Genomic DNA, 17,342 nt, shown 5'->3' with positions numbered 1-17,342 from the left:
AATTAACAAAATAACAATTCAGAAATACTCATGTATCATGTTTCAAGCTAATTAAGACTACTGACAAACACTACCCAGATGATTATTGAGTTAAATTCTCAAATTAGGGGATGACCATGTCTAATTTTAGATACACATTTCACATTTTTCACACTAGTGAAGGTTACAAAACACTACCCAGATGATTATTGAGGTAAATTTCCAAACTTTGAGGAAAACCCCTTTGACTAAATCAACAGAATACAGATTTGGAAAACCCATTTCACATTTTTCAAGCAATACCCAGATGGTTGTTGGGTGTAAATTATCGAATCTTAGTGCAACCCATTTGTGTCTAGACCTTCTTTCCTCTCCCAACTCCTCTCAGCTCACCCTTCCACCATCCACCCGGTGCTCCTCCCCTTCTCAAGCCCCACATTACTTCAAATTATTTTTGTTGAGAAATTCTTAGAATTCAGGGGTGACTAAGCAGGGACAAGTCACCCCTGTCCCTCCGCCACTGTTCTAAATATTACGATTAAGCATCGTTCTTAGTCTCTAGTGGTTTGCGTTAGATTTATGTCGGATTAACCGACGCAAATAATAGCATCGACTAAACAAGTCTACTCAAAGTGTTAGCTTCGACCATTCCAGCGTCCCTCGACCTCGACACCAGGCCAACACTATATCACCTTTAGTGTTGGTGTTTTGCTTGTTAGCGGCAGTTCCCGGCTGACGCTAATTGATGAGTTTCTTGTAGTGAATTCAAGTCCAATAATGTTTGATAGACAAAAGAATTTGTGAGGATTGTGATAGCTTTTGCAAAGTATTATTTTTTACAATTATATGACTACTTGGGATTGGGAAGGCTTCAAAGACCGCCACAAAATTGGCGTAACAGAGATTCTAAACACTTTTTTAACTCTTCACATTTTGCGGCAATTAAATATGTGTATAAGTGGTCATACAACATGGGTCTCATTCATGTTTATTCTTTTGTTTGTAATGAGTTTTTTTTTCCCTGAGTTTTTATTTAAATAATTAGAAAGATGATTATATTCGAGCCATTCATTTTTATTTACATTAACAGTTATAAAATTTAAGCTTATTTAAAATTTAAAGAAATATAAGCTTATATAGTCAAATTATAATAAGAAAGATGAATCTAAATCATTAATAATGGCTCAAAAAGAAATTTCAACGAAACATAGCTACCTTCAAAAAACAAAACATAGCTGACAAGTGCGAGCAATATTGATATTAAAAATAGTTGAATATACAAACTAATGATATACAAGACGAAAATATAAATGTGCACACAATTAATGGACTTGGAGCACCAATTCAGCACAAGAGTTGCTGCAACAAGTGACACTGAGAATGAATCCTCTTATATGTTTCCTCTCATATTTCAGAGAGAGAAAGCCACAAATAATAAGTAATAAATGAAGATGAGAATGAATTCTCTTTGGTCTATGAACAATTTATGGTTGGTCAATTTAGTCCCTCAATTATGGAAATAACTATATATATATATATATATATATATATATATATATATATATATAACCCCTAAAAGATGAATATATTTTCAAATTAGTCATTCTAGGGATGGAGTTTGATCGTTTTTTATCCCCCAAGAACTAAATTTGATCTTAATTTTCACATTTTAGATATTTTATTGATCAAATTTTCTTTTTATAAGGATTATTTTGCCTATTTTCATCTTCCAAGAATTAAAATGACTTCAATAACCAAAGTGACAATTTCATGTGAATGGTTATTTACGAGGTTTTGTATTAGAGGTATTATTTGTGACACTACCATTTCCTTTGGCAATGTTCTGCACAAGCACTTCTCCCATGCTTTCTCCAAGACCCTCAACGAACCCCCCAAGGAACTCAATCACAACTTGGGAAGCAACTTTGGCCGCGGCGGCAAGCACGCTCGGTTTCTCCGGTGGCCTGATGCCGTTGGCTAGGAGACCGTTAACCTTGGTCTTGGCACACACTGCATGGAGATAGTAGTCACACACCGTGCAGCGGTACACTTTCCCTGACTTTCTCTTCTTGCACTCGCCGCAAACGATGCCCCCAGAAGATGAAGAATCTGTGTTTGTGGCGGGGGTGGTGCTTGTTGAGGGCATGATTTTGAGGGTGTGGGGGTGATGTGGGTAGTCAATTTCTGTGTTGAGCATGGCGCAACATGGGTGCATTTGGAAGGCGCATGCAGTGCATAGGAAAGCATACCCTTTTGTTGGTTTGCCACAAACATCGCATTTCGTCTTTGCACCCATCCCGGTTTTCACTGGAAAACCCATAATACAACATAAATTAGTTACCATCCAAAACAATATTATTTTAACATCCAGAATATTCACACAATAACAAGTTAACAACAAAGAAAAGAGAAAATAAGATAAAAATTATGTATTTCCTAATTAGCTCCCGGCAATAACATTTTCATTCGGTTATACGAGTTCTGAGTCTTCCAAACTCAAATATTAATAGACACACACTTATTCTAATTTAAATATCATAAAATTGTTTCAAAAAAAAAACATCATAAAATGTGTTCGGATTAATTGATGGCTTATTTATAAATTAATTTTTAAAAATTATTAAAATACATAGATTGAAAATATGTTATGCATAAACATTTGTTTTTCGAAAGCGAAAATTTCATTAATGTCAAAAAAATGAAAAGTCGTATTTGTTGAGTAGGATTCCTTCGCGAAACACAAGAACCATTCTTTTTTTCTTTTGAAAGATAAAACACAAGAACCATTCAAAATTGTGTTATATTTATTTTAACTATGGTCCACATGTAGGCTGGCAAAAATATAATTGATTTATACACTTCCTAAAAATTCTTGCAGGAATTGAACGTGTCTTATATATAGTAGTCCTCCAAAAGATTTGAGAAGCAGTTCTTCTCAATATCCAAGTGTATGGTGTATTATGGGAGACTTCAACGCAATCAGAGAAGCAAATGAGAGGAAAGGGGTACACTCAGGCAGTAGAGTGGGGCAGAGTGAAATGAAGGAATTTAACAGATTTATAGAAAGAATGGAAGTGGAGGACGTCCCTATTGTTGGAAGAAAATATACATGGTATAGACCGAACGGACAATCGAGAAACAGGTTGGACAGGTTCTTAGTTTCACAAGAATGGTGGTCTCACTGGCAAAATAGTGCACAATTCGTGTTAAACCGAGATGTGTCCGACCATTGCCCATTGATTTTGAAAGAGTCAAATATTGATTGGGGGCCCAAGCCGTTTCGATGTAAAAATTGCTGGTTGACTATGCAGGAATTTCCTAAATTGGTATCAGAACTGTGGTTTGGAATGGAAGTTCAAGGTTGGGGGGCATTCGTTCTAAAAGAAAAACTGAAGAAACTGAAGGTTGAATTAAGAAAGTGGGATAAAGAAAAGGTAGGTGATCTGCAAAAGAAAAGTCAAGAAATAGTGCTAAAAATAAATGCTCTGGATCTAAAAGAGGAGATTGAGGGGCTGGTGCAAGATGAGATAGAGCAGAGAAGGAGATTGTTAACTGAATTCTGGCAGGTGGCTAACATGAATGAGACCCTGCTGTATCAAAAATCCAGAGAAAAGTGGGTCAAGGAAGGCGATGCTAACACCAAGTTCTTCCACGGTGTGGTAAATTGGAGGCGTAGAATTAACGCGATAAGGGGGCTGAATATTGATGGGAGGTGGGAGGAAGACCCGGGGGTAGTTAAAGGCTATGTGAAGAACTTCTTTGAGGAAAGATTTAGAGATAAGGCCTGGAAGGGGATGCGTTTGGAGGGAGTCCCATTTGACAAAATAAATGATGAGGACAACCGTAACTTAGTAGCGAGATTTGAATTAGTGGAAGTTAAAGAAGCTGTGTGGGAATGCGGAAGTGACAAAAGCCCGGGCCCGGACGGGTTTAACTTTAGATTCCTCAAGAAATTCTGGGACTTAGTTAAAGAGGATGTGATGCGGTTGATGGATGATTTCTACAATAATGGTGTATGGCCTAGGGGTGGGAATGCAACATTCATTACACTTGTCCCTAAATCTGATTGTCCGGCATCTTTGTCAGAATTTAGACCCATTTCATTAGTGGGTTGTCTTTATAAGATAGTATCCAAGGTCCTCTCTAAAAGGTTGAAAGCTGTGTTGCCAAAAGTAATTGATGAAAGACAGACAGCATTTATAGGTGGAAGATCTATGCTTGATAGTGTTGTTGTCGCTAATGAGATCGTGGAGGAAGCAAAGAGAAAGAGGAAAAAGTGTGTTGTGTTCAAAGTCGATTTCGAGAAGGCATACGACTCTGTATGTTGGGACTTTCTGTATTACATGTTGGGTAGGTTGGGATTCTGCCAAAAATGGATTTCATGGATTAGAGGATGTATCCAATCAGCCTCGGTATCAGTGCTGATCAACGGGAGTCCAACGGGGGAATTTAAAATTGAAAGAGGATTGAGGCAAGGGGATCCCCTTGCCCCCTTCCTTTTTTTGCTGGTTGGAGAGGGTCTAAGCGGAATGATGAGGCAGGCCTTGAATTTGAATCTGTTTTCGGGTTATAAAGTCGGCAATGGAGGTGTGGAAGTGGCTCTATCCCAATTCGCAGACGACACATTATTTTTTGGAGAAGCCTCCTTTCGAAACATTCTGGTTATGAAGAGCATTCTGCGTTGTTTCGAACTTATGTCTGGACTCAAAGTTAGTTTCTATAAAAGTATGATTGCCGGGATAGGATTGGAGCAGAACGAAGTTCTACGATTTGCAGCAGTCCTTAATTGCAAAGTGATGAACCTTCCCTTCATTTACTTGGGTATCCCTATCGGTGCAAATCCGAGACGTAAGACTACATGGGAACCAGTGGTCTCGAAATTCAGAAAGAGATTGGCAAATTGGAAATATAAGTCCCTATCATTCGGTGGCAGAATCTGTTTGATTAGGAGCGTCTTATCTTCACTACCTCTCTTCTATTTATCATTCTTTAAAATACCGAAGGGTGTTGCACATGAATGTAAACAAATTCAAAGGGATTTTCTTTGGGGGGGAGGTAAGGGAGAAAGAAAGGTGGCGTGGGTTGGCTGGGAGAAGGTATGTAGATCCAAGGAGCAAGGTGGATTAGGAATAAGAGATATAGAACTCTTTAATAAGGCACTATTGGCAAAATGGAGGTGGAGGATTCTCACTGAAAGGGAAAGTCTCTGGTGTAGGGTGTTGTCTTCTAAGTATGGGGAAGTGAGGGGGGGGGGGGTGAGGATAGGATATGGGGAGGGAGTACCTCAAGTTGGTGGAAGGATGTGTGGGGTAGTAAGGGGACATATGGAGAGTGGTTTAAAAATCATACCTGTCGAACTGTAGGGGATGGGAAGAGTACACTGTTTTGGGAGGACGAGTGGTTAGGAGAAGGCCTGAGTTTGATGCAGCAGTTTCCTAGGTTGTATAACATATCTTTACAGCAGAAGAATAAGGTGGCTGATGTTGGGATTTGGAGGGAGGGTCGTTGGGACTGGAAACTTACATGGAGAAGGGAGTTACGCTCTAGGGATGAAGAGATGATTCACAACATACTGTCAAAAATTAATCTTTTTAATCCGTGTGTTAATGTGCAGGATACTTGGAAATGGATAGATACAACGAATGGTGTATTTTCAGTAAACTCAGCATTTCACATTCTGAATGATGGTGATAGTGCAGAGGAAAATTGGATATTCAAGTTGCTGTGGAAAATTCCTGGCCCATCGAATGTGTTAGCTTTTGGGTGGAAAGCGCTTCTTGGCAAAATTCAGACAAGAGAGAATCTTGTGAAGAGGAATATAATCCCTGCAGGTCGGGAGAGCATTTGCATCTTCTGTAATGAAGCAGAGGAATGTTCGAATCATCTGCTGTTTTCTTGTAAATTTGCATGGAGAGTCTGGACATCATGCTACCATTGGTGGGGTATCCAATCGGTGAATCCGAACGATTGCAGAGGAAATTTTGAGCAACACCTTCATCTAATTAATTGTAGAAATAAAGAGGGTTGGCTGCTGGTTTGGTGCACAAGTATTTGGTCCATATGGTTGCTTAGAAATGAGATTATTTTCAAAAATGCAGAACCTGATTTGGTTAAGCTTGTGGAGGCTATAAAGTTTAGATCCTGGAATTGGTTGAGATACAAGACCAAAGAATTCATCTTTTCCTTCTATGAATGGAGCAACTGTCCTAAAGAATGCTTGGGTGGAGGATGCTTAAATTAACATGCTTTATTATTGTTGGTTTTGGAAATTATTGGACATCCAGAGTATAACCGTTGGAAATTTAGTCAGGGGATGCAATTCAGGTCTAGATTTATATTTATCCTACTCTGAATTCAAAGGAAGGGGAGACATTGGATGTGTGATAAAGGGAGATAATTTGAAGTATTACTAGTATCCTGATGATTGCTGGCAGATTGGAAATTATGGAGAATTCATTGGGTTTTGGGCATATATTGTATTGGGCTCTACTTGAAGATTTCATTTTGATCTTAGAGAACTTGTACTCTTTTTCCTTACTAGGTTTTCCCAAGGGGGTTTTGTCCTAGTAAGGTTTTTATGAGGCTTGTTCTCTAAGATTTTTCTTCAAGGAGAGGTGGGGGTATCTTAGTAGTAGATGGATCTTTGTCTACTATACTGTTAGTCATCGATTATTCATCTTTTCTTTTGTCTCTCTCTTTGTATTGGGTTGAAGTACCCCTTGTACTTCATCTTAATATATTATTTTTTGCCTTTCAAAAAAAAAGAAGCCCCTAATAAGTTAAAATATAAATATAATGTATATTTTGATTTCCGAAGAAGAAATAAAAATAATGTATATTTTGATGAAAATTGTTTACAAAATCTTTCAAATATTTCTATAAATACTCATGCTACTTTTTGAGTGCTGCACTATTATTATAAACATATATATATATATATATATTTTTTTTTTTGAAACTATAAACATATATATTTAGTTTGTGAAATTTATGGTTTTAAATCGCTTTAGGTTATTGATATCTATTACTTTTCCTTGACGCATTAAAAAGCATCTCCATCAAAAAGTTAGTTCAAGCTCCACCACTCTTTGAAGTAAAGTGCTTTCATATTCCCCGGCTGAATAAATAAACTCCATTAGTTGAGATTATAATAGCAAATTAGATATTAAAGCATCACTATTCAAGAATAGGCATATATAGGGGTGAGCAGAAATTTCGAACCCGACCGAACCCGCTCTACCCGTTTCAAAAATCACGTCCGCGGTCGGGTCGGGTCGGGCCACGGGTACAGGCGAAATTTTCTGGCGGTTACGTGCGGCTACAGTCGGTGGGAATTTTGGCTTCCGTCGATACCCGAACCGAACCGACATAGCACTGGACATTCACTTTTTTGTACAGATATGATTATCTGAGTAACTATTCTTATCAGTAGGACCATATCTGAAATCTCATGAGGAAGCTCCCTAGCCACTCAAACTGATAAGTATTGGGGTAATATTAAGTCAATTAATAAACTCCTTTACTTTGGTGTAATTTTTGACCCTCGATACAAGTTCAGTTATGTCGAATGGTCCTTTCTACAAATGTATGGTGAAAATCCAACATTCCTAAATGAAATGTCAACTAGTGTGAAGGATGATCTTACTAGAATGTACAACTGGTATGCTTCAGCCCATGAGGAACGGAACAGATCTGTGCAATCATCTCATGGCCCTTTGGAGGGGAGTGGAAAAGGTGCATCATCTACTCCGGTTGAATGTTCATCATTTTTAGAACGGGCAGATGCTTTTAAGAAGCATTTAAAGGAGAAAAGTTCAATTGACAGAAAAAATGAGCTTGAGACATACTTAAGTGAAGCTAATGTTGAAGGAAATGACAAATTTGACTTGCTACTATGGTGGAAGCAAAATTCTGGTAGGTTCCCTATACTTTCTTCCATGGTGCGAGATGTCCTTGCAACCCCTGTTTCAACCGTGGCATCGGAGAGTGCATTTAGCACTGGTGGTAGGGTGTTGGAGCCCTTTAGAAGCTCCCTTAGCCCAAAAATTGCCGAGGGTCTGATTTGTGCCCAGAACTGGTTGAAGCCTTCTCTTTACCAATTCAAAGATGACCTTGATGAGGAGTGGGAGCTTAATGATGAGATTGTAGCAGGTATTGTTGTTTTGATCTCTTTTATTATGTGTTATACTATTGTTTTTTTTATAAATTTTAATCTATTCTTTCACTTCCTTTTCATATGACCAAGAATTACAAGCAGCAGCAAGTTCTATGACCCCAGGTGGATCAGCTTCAGCAGCTGGAACATCCTCTCAGCCAATGAATATTGGCTGAAAGCGCAACTTAAAAGTGTACAATTTCCCTTGAACTTTTTAATTTTTCCTTTAAGTACTCAAGTTAGCCAATTCTGATGTGCTTATTTGTTTTATGTATCTGTTACAGGTGCCTGACTTTTTTGGAGTCATTTGCAGGTCAAATGACTCACTATAATATTATATAGTATATGTAGGTTATTTTGCAAGCATTGTAGAAGTTTGTAATGAACCTGTTTTTTGGGAGGTTTGTACCACATGTCAAACTGTTTTGAATTCGTTATTTGTTTTATCAAGTTTTTTCCGTTCACCTATGCTTTTCCAATTACTTCCAGGTTGAATCACCTATGTTGAACATGATTTTTTTGGTGGGGCAGCAGCAAGGACTCTTAAGGATGTGCACTAAATTAATCACAACATGTTGGTAATTACTTTCTTTCTTTTGTAATAACTAAATGTGTTTCCTTTGCTTTTAATTGTTATGTTTATTTCTGATTACAATATTTTATGATTGCATTATTAGCTCTTTGAAAGACTTGTTGGGACACTTGGATAGAGGATGAATCTGATTGCTGATGAGATGATAAAGAAGCTTATGAAGGACATGGAAAATATTTCTTCATTCCTTGTTGGGTAATGAAAAAAATTTCTTTCTTTTAGTATAAGTGTATGCATACATGATTTAGATAAATAATTTTCTTTTGTGTGGTGAATGGTGATTATAGAACTTAATTATCGTTGCTCTCCTATAATATCTTTTAATCCATTTAGCTTACTCAATCTTGCAGGATTTGGTTGGGTTCTTGTGTGTGCTGATCATAGACATGCTGAAGAGGGAATCCTACATGATTTTATTTTCAGTTTTCATTCTTTATGGATATTTCAAGTCTAAAGTCTTGTAATATGATTTAAAATCTAAACTTTCGTAGTAGACACAATGTTGTTAATGCCTTAATGCTCTGCTACTTGTGGTTTACTCGAAGACCCTTTTAGTGTGATTCAAGACTCAAGTTTTAGTTGTAATTTGGCAGTTAAGATACAATCCAGTTTATGTTTATGTGAATGTTATTATTGACTATGGTTATTGAGCTTTTAAGTTCTAATAGAACCAATTTGTGATGTGTTTTACTTGGCTGGTAAAATTGATCAATAGGTTATTATTGATTTATTGGCCATTTGGCGACTTAATTAGCTTTGTGATGTTTTATTGATGTTAGAGTTATTGTTGGTGGGCTTATTATTGACCCACGTTTTATAAAAATAAACTCATTTTTCCTTAAAAAAAAAACTGGCCAAAAAAAGTCCAACCCAGTTAAGGCCCAACCCGTCCAAACCGAACCGAGTAAACCGCCTAACCATTATAAACCGACCCGACCAAACCGATTTGGTCCACGGTCGAAATTGGTCCCAATTTTAAGCTGTTCGGTTCTTGGCGGTTGGGTTAGATTGGGCCCGAACCCGACCGTTGCTCACCCCTAGGCATATATGAAAAGAAGAAAGATTTTTATCTTTGTATAGCGTTCACCACGTAGTTGGTGGCGGATCAATACACAACTTATAATTTATAAACACATGAATTGTAATTATGTGAAATGAAGTTTGTAACTTATAAAAAACTACCATAAAATAATTGTCTGAAAATTAGCTGTTATTTAACTACGAATTTATTTCTCTCACGACAAATAAGGATAATTTAATTTAATAATAGTGTTTACACCCACCATCTAATTAAACATGTGGTGGAAGCCTAGACGGTCCAAGATTTTCATCATGAAAAGTTTAAGGAAAATAAATATGAATGTATAATATACTTGTATCATTCAGATGTTAAAATTGGAAAAATTTACATTTTGAGAAAAGTATACAGTTTAGAGAGAGGAGAAAAACACATGAATGAGTACAATTTGTTAATTTTTAGGAAAATATTATTTGTTTTTTCTATTTTATCCTCTGAAATGTGTTTTATCTTTCTTCATTTATTATTCACACAAGGGTATTATTTAGAAAAATATTATTTAATACTCTCTTGAAATGCTAAGCATAAAGAATACGAACAAATATTTTCTTCAAAAAAGGTAGAGGTACTATATGTTAGTGCATGTATACAAATTACTTAGTGTAAGATGAGTGAGGGGAAAGGCCAGTCATAGTCATACCTGGCTTGGAATGGAACAAGATTGAGTGTTGGGAATGCAAAGGATGGGCCTTGAGTGCAGGAGGAGCCAACCCACAGAAGTCATGCAGCTGATAATCACATTGTTGACAAACAAACCTCTTGCCAGAGCCATACTCCTTGCACCCATCACATGTGAATAGGTCTGGGAGGTTCACTAGTGAGAGTGGGTGTTGTGGGTGGCTGAAGTGAATTATTTCTTCCCCAAAGATGAGTTGTGGGGAGGTTGGGAATTCCATCACAGGAAGGGACTTTCTGGTTACAAAAGTGTCCGTGGAATATTGATCAGCAGGGGCTGTGATTTTGTATTCCATGGTTGGAGATTTTTCTAGTAAGAAGGTTCTTGTTTTCTTCAATACTTGTTTTTTCCCCTTCATCATATTCACTTGTTCTACTGCTTCAGCTACCTAGATTTTCCAACTCTCTTTCTTTGATGTGCATATCAAATGGCCAGATATTGTGGAGAATATATAATGAGCTACAAAAGTCACACACTATTCATTCCTTTTTCCAATACAAGTATTTTTTAGGAGATAATAAAACAATTTTGTTCGAACCAAAAGTTTAATATTTATTAGGTTATTAATATTTATTTTTCATTCACGAGACTAAAATATGATGTTTTATTTAAAGTGAATCCAATATGTATCACTTAATTAAATCAACTGATCGTTAGTATATGTATACTATTCATAATTTTTAATTTCATTTTACAAAGAAACATCTTGTGGAAATTAAGAGGATGCCCAGAATCAAGGCATCTTGCATGTGCATGCGACACAAATGGTATTAACCTTTTGGAGCATTATTTTTGTTACGATGCTTCTTGCTTCTTGCTTCTGCTGCCACCTTGTGCTACCCTGTAAGTTGTTCTTTCATGGAGTTGTCTAATCCTTATGGATACACGTAATCTGTCTCAGCCTGTTGGTTACAAATAAATTTATCTAGATTAGTCGTGTGAGTCGCCTAGTGAGAAATCAACGCAAGATTTCGCCTTTTAATTACCACGGTTCCCATTACCAATTACCACAGTTAAACCATTGTGTAGCGAGGCGAGGTAATTGACCAATTACCATGATTTCGTGTTGAACCATGGTAATATGGTTTGCTGTTACCGCGGTAATATGGTTGTCTATTACCGCGGTTAAAATAAAGACATGGTAATAGTTCTCATTTCTTACCATGGTTCAGGCTTGAACTGTGGTATTAGGTTTGACATCTTTTTTTTTTCCTTCTTTGCTTACCTTTACTGTAAGAAGAATAACAATTTTTTAATTAAATGATTACTTAAGGATGAGACTCTGCTCCTCAATGTTGGTTTCTAAGCCACTTCGGAAAGCTCTTGGATTGCTATTGAGATATTCGTGACTAAATAAGTCGATTTAACAAAGGGAACAACTAGAATAGATGAATAAAAGACTTAAAAGGCTAGAAATAAATGAACTAATGCAGAATAAATAAAACATAAAAATGGTAAAAGGCTGAAAGCTCGAATAATAAATGGCTAAAAGATAAATTCTCTTCCCAAAAAAACCAAACTTATATTATTATTACATTCATTCCTTATTAATTGTCAAGACAGAAAAGAAACACATTTATTAAGAAATACAAATAACTAGATATTATACCCGTGCGTTGCACGAGTCTATTTACAATATTTTTTAATATTATATGAAAATTATTATAGTGTACTTATATAAATAATAAATATTAAAATATTTCTTGAAAAAATTATTGTGTTTAAAAATCTAAATATATAGTATTAGAGTTTTTTTGATGCATTAAATTACTTGTATTAGAGTTCTCTTTATGTAAATAAAATATATTACTGAAATTTAATAATTTTTTTTGAAAATGAAAATATTATTAATAACATAAGAAAACTTGAGAAAATATTTTTACTACAATATAACAGATCAAAAAACATATTTGAAATTATTTTTCAAATAATACACATATGCAGTATATTTAATAGTAAATATCTTATAGAGACATTTATTTAATTTTGAAACTATTTTTCTAGATTGTTCATTAATAAATTTTATCTTTACTATTATTTAATTTAAATTATTAATATTGTTTACATATAAATATATTTATTAATTTTTTTCTCTCAATTTATGATTGATAGTTAATATTCTAACTATTTTTAAGTACTACGTAATACATTGTTCTTTTGTATAAGAAAATGAAAAGTTTACAATTAATAGTTAATAATAAAGTTAATGACATAAAATATTCATCAATAATTTATTACTATCATTATTAAGAAAAATCACAAGTAAATTTAAAAATATTTTTTAAAATAATACAAAATTACATTATAGTTAATTTAAAGAACATGCATAATCATTTCAAATTTTAAAAGTAATTTCCAAAATATATATTTACAAAAATCATGCAACCATTAACTAATTTCAATATTTAACATGTTTATTTTATTTAAAATATATTAGTTTGTGCTATTCTTGTATCTTTTCATTTTTTCAACCTTATGTCAATAATGAATTGAAATGAAAATAAAAATTTAATTAATCTCTCCAGTAATGTAGAACTCAAGTCCAATATTCTTTTGTATATATATATATATATATATATATATATAATTTATTAAGATGATATCTAAATTTAGTACTCATTTTTTTATTTATACGTAAAATGTAGTAATAAGTTTTATTGGTTAATTTTTAAAATTCATCAACTTATGATTAGTAATTAAAATAAAATAATAATTTTAATGTTCATATATAAGAATTTGGAATTTTTTACAATTAGGTATAAATGTAAAATTTATTTTACTATATATTTTTATTAATGTAAAGGTAGTCAATTTAAATTATTGTTATTATCCAAAATTTGTCCTCAAGTTAGAATTAATAGTTAAAATTTAATCAATATGAGAAATTGAATTTTTTTTTAATTTAGAAATTGAAAAGTTTAACAATTATTAATTAATCTATTGAATAATAAATTAGATGTATTTATTTTTTTAGTTTTGTATTTTACTATCCAATGTATTTAATACATATGTAAGGTAATCAATGCAAAAAATTTTAAGTCTCCTTTACATATATATATATATATATATTATCACCTCTATATGTTCCTTATTAATTGTTCACTTTGAAAAAGAAAATTTGTTCTTAACTTCCTATATATCTTTCCACTTAGCATTTCAAAAGAGAATTAAACAATGTTTTTGCAAATAAATGAGGAAAAATAAAATAGATTTCAGAGGATAAAATAGAAAAACAAATACTACCTCCGTTCCTATATAACTGTTCAGATAGAGAAGAAAACACATATTAAAAAATGCAATTAATTTTGTTAGTTTTCATGAAAGTATTATTTATTTTCCTATTTCACCCTTTATAATGCATTTTATCTTTCCTCATTTATTGTTCTTGCAAGGGCATTTTATGGAAAAACATCATTTAATTCTCTCTTGAAACTCTAAGTGGACAGATATATAAGAACAATTTTTTTTTCAAAGTGGACAGTTATTAAGGAACGGATGTAGTAATACTTTTCTGAAAATCAACGACATTAATTGCGCTCTTTATTATGTGTGTTTCTTCTATTTCTGAACAGTTAAATAGAAACGACAATAGTAACGTTCAAGAAGATATTATTATTGTTTTCCTATTTTACTTGTCAAAATATATTTTTATCTCACCTCTCATTAATTTAGTCTTCTCACAAGGAAATTAATTATTTGAAAAAACATTAATTTATATGTCTTGAAATTGTAACTGGATAGACCAGATTGATAGATAAATATGAACAATTTGTTTTCTCAATGTGGACAGTTACTAAGTATTACTCCATCCGGACCTTTTGATAAGGAACACTTTGGAAATTTTTTTTGGGTCATTTTTATAAGAAAAACTCTTGTTAAATTATGTCAACTAATCAGTTTCAATGCAAAGACACCCTATTCACATTGCAAAAATTTGGAGGAAAATTGCAAGCACCCAATAGGTATTGTCAACATTTGTGGTAACTAACATATTTGTTCTTGTGAAAAGGAAAAAGCATCATTGAAATAAAGCATAATGATTTATTTTATAAAAACTATTAGTTTCCTTGATTTATGTTATTTTATCAATGAGTTTCTCATAAAAAGAACCGGGGAGTATTATCAAACACATAAATTTATTTTCTCGAACTTAAAACTAGTTTGTTTTACAGATGGAACTTTATATTAGTTAACTTAATGCTACTGAATCAAACTGACTAAGTTAGATGAAATAAAGTGAGATACGTACTCTAAGTGGAAGTTAGATGAAATAAAAAGTGAGATACCCTGCCGCCAAAGTCAAGGATTTCTTTGCAGAATAGAATCGGTCATTTGCTTTGCGATAAAATTAAGCAATCAAGAAGTCATTTTGCTAACATAACTTGCGGATTTTCTTCCAATTGGATTTATTCGAATTGGAAAGCATGTCTAGATGCCTCAATTCAATCACTTGACTAACTGTCATTAATTGAAAGTGATTATTCCCAATAATTAGTTTGTTTAGTGCAAGTGATTCCCCACATATATTATTCGTATTCGTATATTTCCTTTATCCCATATAGCCTTCAAGAAATCCATAAACCCCTCTTCTCAGGAAAAAAGATACATATTCCCCATTTTTTAAGACGTACTTTTAGCAGCTGTAAAAACTTTTCCAAAGTGTACATGGCGATTTTGTTAACCTTAACTCACCCTAAATGCGGTGCTGAGGGAGGAGTTAACACGTCCAATAAACAAATCTTAGAACTTGGATTTGTGTGCATAATGCAATAATGTTACTTACACACATCTTTTTGAGGTGGACGAGGTGGAATGAGGAGACAGATAGGAAGATAAGAAAAAATAAAGAAAAGAGAAAGTATGAAATGTGATAGATAATAAGATGAGAGAAATAGAAACAAAAATAGGTGGAAATGAAGTATTTAAAAAATGAGGTGTTGTTAACACCAAAATTTCCTAGTTTGGAAATTGATAATTAAGATATGGTGTACATGGATGCATGGTATGGTTTAGTGGATTTTTTATCATGTTGCCAAATTATTATGGACCACGTATGTGTGTCGAAATATTAAGACTTGTCATTGGTCGAAATCTTATGTGACATTGGAAAGGCAATAGAGAAAATGTGGTTGAGAGCTTTACGACCAATATGTTCTTCGACCAGTCTTTGAGAGATCCATGATATTTATTAATCAAATATAATTTTGAGGATCCTAGAAAGAAGATTGGTTACTGGTATTGCCATTTGGAAGTTGCATCTCAACATTGATTTGTTAAAAGTGGTGTTTCAAGTTTCATTTTCCAATCATGGTCCTTTCTCGACCAAGCCTTATGGATACTATTTTTCGACCAGAAGATAAAATATATACTCGACCATTCATCCATGTTTTCCATGGTCGAAGTCATTGGAAGATGATTAGGAATAATCTTTGAATTGGCAAAGTCAAGGAAACTGTTATATTAAGACTTGCATGATATCAAGTGGAAAATGGTCACGTTGGAAATTAAATGCTCAAGAAATATTAAGACCAAGATATCTGAAGATGGCGGTTAGCAAAATGGAAGCTAGTGGAAGTTATTAGTGGCTATTGAAGTGGAGTAGTGGAAAATGTGGCAGTTACTTACTGAAGATGCAACATGGAGAGTGGCTTGGAAAATGGAAGGGGCTGCAAGTTATTATGTTTGTACTTATGCCAAGTGTATGGCTCTAGTGTAGGGAGTTATTTTCTAAGATTTAATCTCTACCGTAGGATCTAGTGGCAGTTTCATTTCTTATTCTATAAGTAGCAAATCTGATTGTAAAATTACTTAGACTCACACAATTACTCAAAACTCTCCATGGATGCCTCCAAGTCTCATGTGACATATGGCTACAAAGAGACTAAGAGTGTGCTGTGATTCTCACCTTTTATATTCAATGCAATTTCATTTCCTTTGCCATTTTGATTTCCTGTTACTTTTTGTTCCTCTTTTTCCTTTCGATCCTCTACTCTTTTTTCCCTTTTGTTCATACCGTTCTTCACAAAAACCCAACCTTGACATTTAAAACGTCTTCACTAAAGAACCCGAAGAGGACTCCGAATCCGGTCCTTAAATTGCTTTTGGATTCTGTTTGTTTACCAAAATTCAGCGTAAACAGGTGTGTATATATCATTGTTGCATTAAGATGTTAGATCTATCCACTTTGAAATAGGTGTTTGTAAAATATCATTTTGGTAAAAGAGCTTCCTAATAAATTAAAAGTTTAACACAAATAATGAATAATGAATGATGTTTGGATCAGCATTTGTCATAGTTGATTTTAGTGAAATCAATTTTAGTAAAATTAGTTATAGAAAAATTGAGTTAAAATTAAAGTGATTCATGTCTCGATACATCTTACAAAAAATTAAAACAAATTTGTTTCGTAACTGTTTACACGGATTTTTGGTAAACAAATATCCTCTTAGTTCGACTAAAGGAAGTTTAGATTTCAGGGTCCTTTTGAGAAAACGCTTTGCCAAAGTGTTGTGTGTGAATGAATGTGTTTTCGACAACAACGAGCAACTCAGGTGAAACTAGATTTTATTGAACACGAGTCAATTACAAAACAGTCAAATAAACTGAAATAACATGAAAACTACATGAACTGCAGATTTCGACAAACAAACTACACAAAAGAACTGGAAATCAACAAGCTGAAATGCAGGGAAACTAAAGTGTCGGTTCTGCAACATACTCCTCCATCATCACGTTTTGCTCCTTGAGTCTCATTGATGCGGACATTAGAGCTTTCTGGTGAATTTTTCAGAGTTTGAGTTGGGAACCCCTTCTTCTGCTGCTGCTTCCTCTATTTATAGTGTTCTTTCTTCCCACGTTCTTG

At 34.0% G+C, this 17,342-nt stretch overlaps 1 protein-coding gene across 1 annotated transcript; it reads right to left on the bottom strand.

Annotated features, from left to right (window-relative positions):
- Nucleotides 1-1,194: 1,194 nt before the first annotated feature.
- LOC130737442 (protein VACUOLELESS GAMETOPHYTES) lies at nucleotides 1,195-10,895 on the bottom strand. Its single transcript, XM_057589204.1, has 2 exons — nucleotides 10,445-10,895; nucleotides 1,195-2,286 (listed from the first exon to the last, which is right to left on the bottom strand). Exons 1-2 carry the CDS (start codon nucleotides 10,839-10,841, stop codon nucleotides 1,760-1,762), a joined length of 924 nt encoding a protein of 307 aa, XP_057445187.1. The 5' UTR covers nucleotides 10,842-10,895; the 3' UTR covers nucleotides 1,195-1,759.
- Nucleotides 10,896-17,342: the final 6,447 nt, after the last annotated feature.

The sequence above is a fragment of the Lotus japonicus genome, chromosome 2 (genome assembly GCF_012489685.1).
Source record: "Lotus japonicus ecotype B-129 chromosome 2, LjGifu_v1.2".
NCBI classification, from domain to species: Eukaryota; Viridiplantae; Streptophyta; class Magnoliopsida; order Fabales; family Fabaceae; genus Lotus; species Lotus japonicus.
Note: the sequence above shows the minus strand (reverse complement) of the source record. Positions and strands in the feature narration are given on the sequence as shown.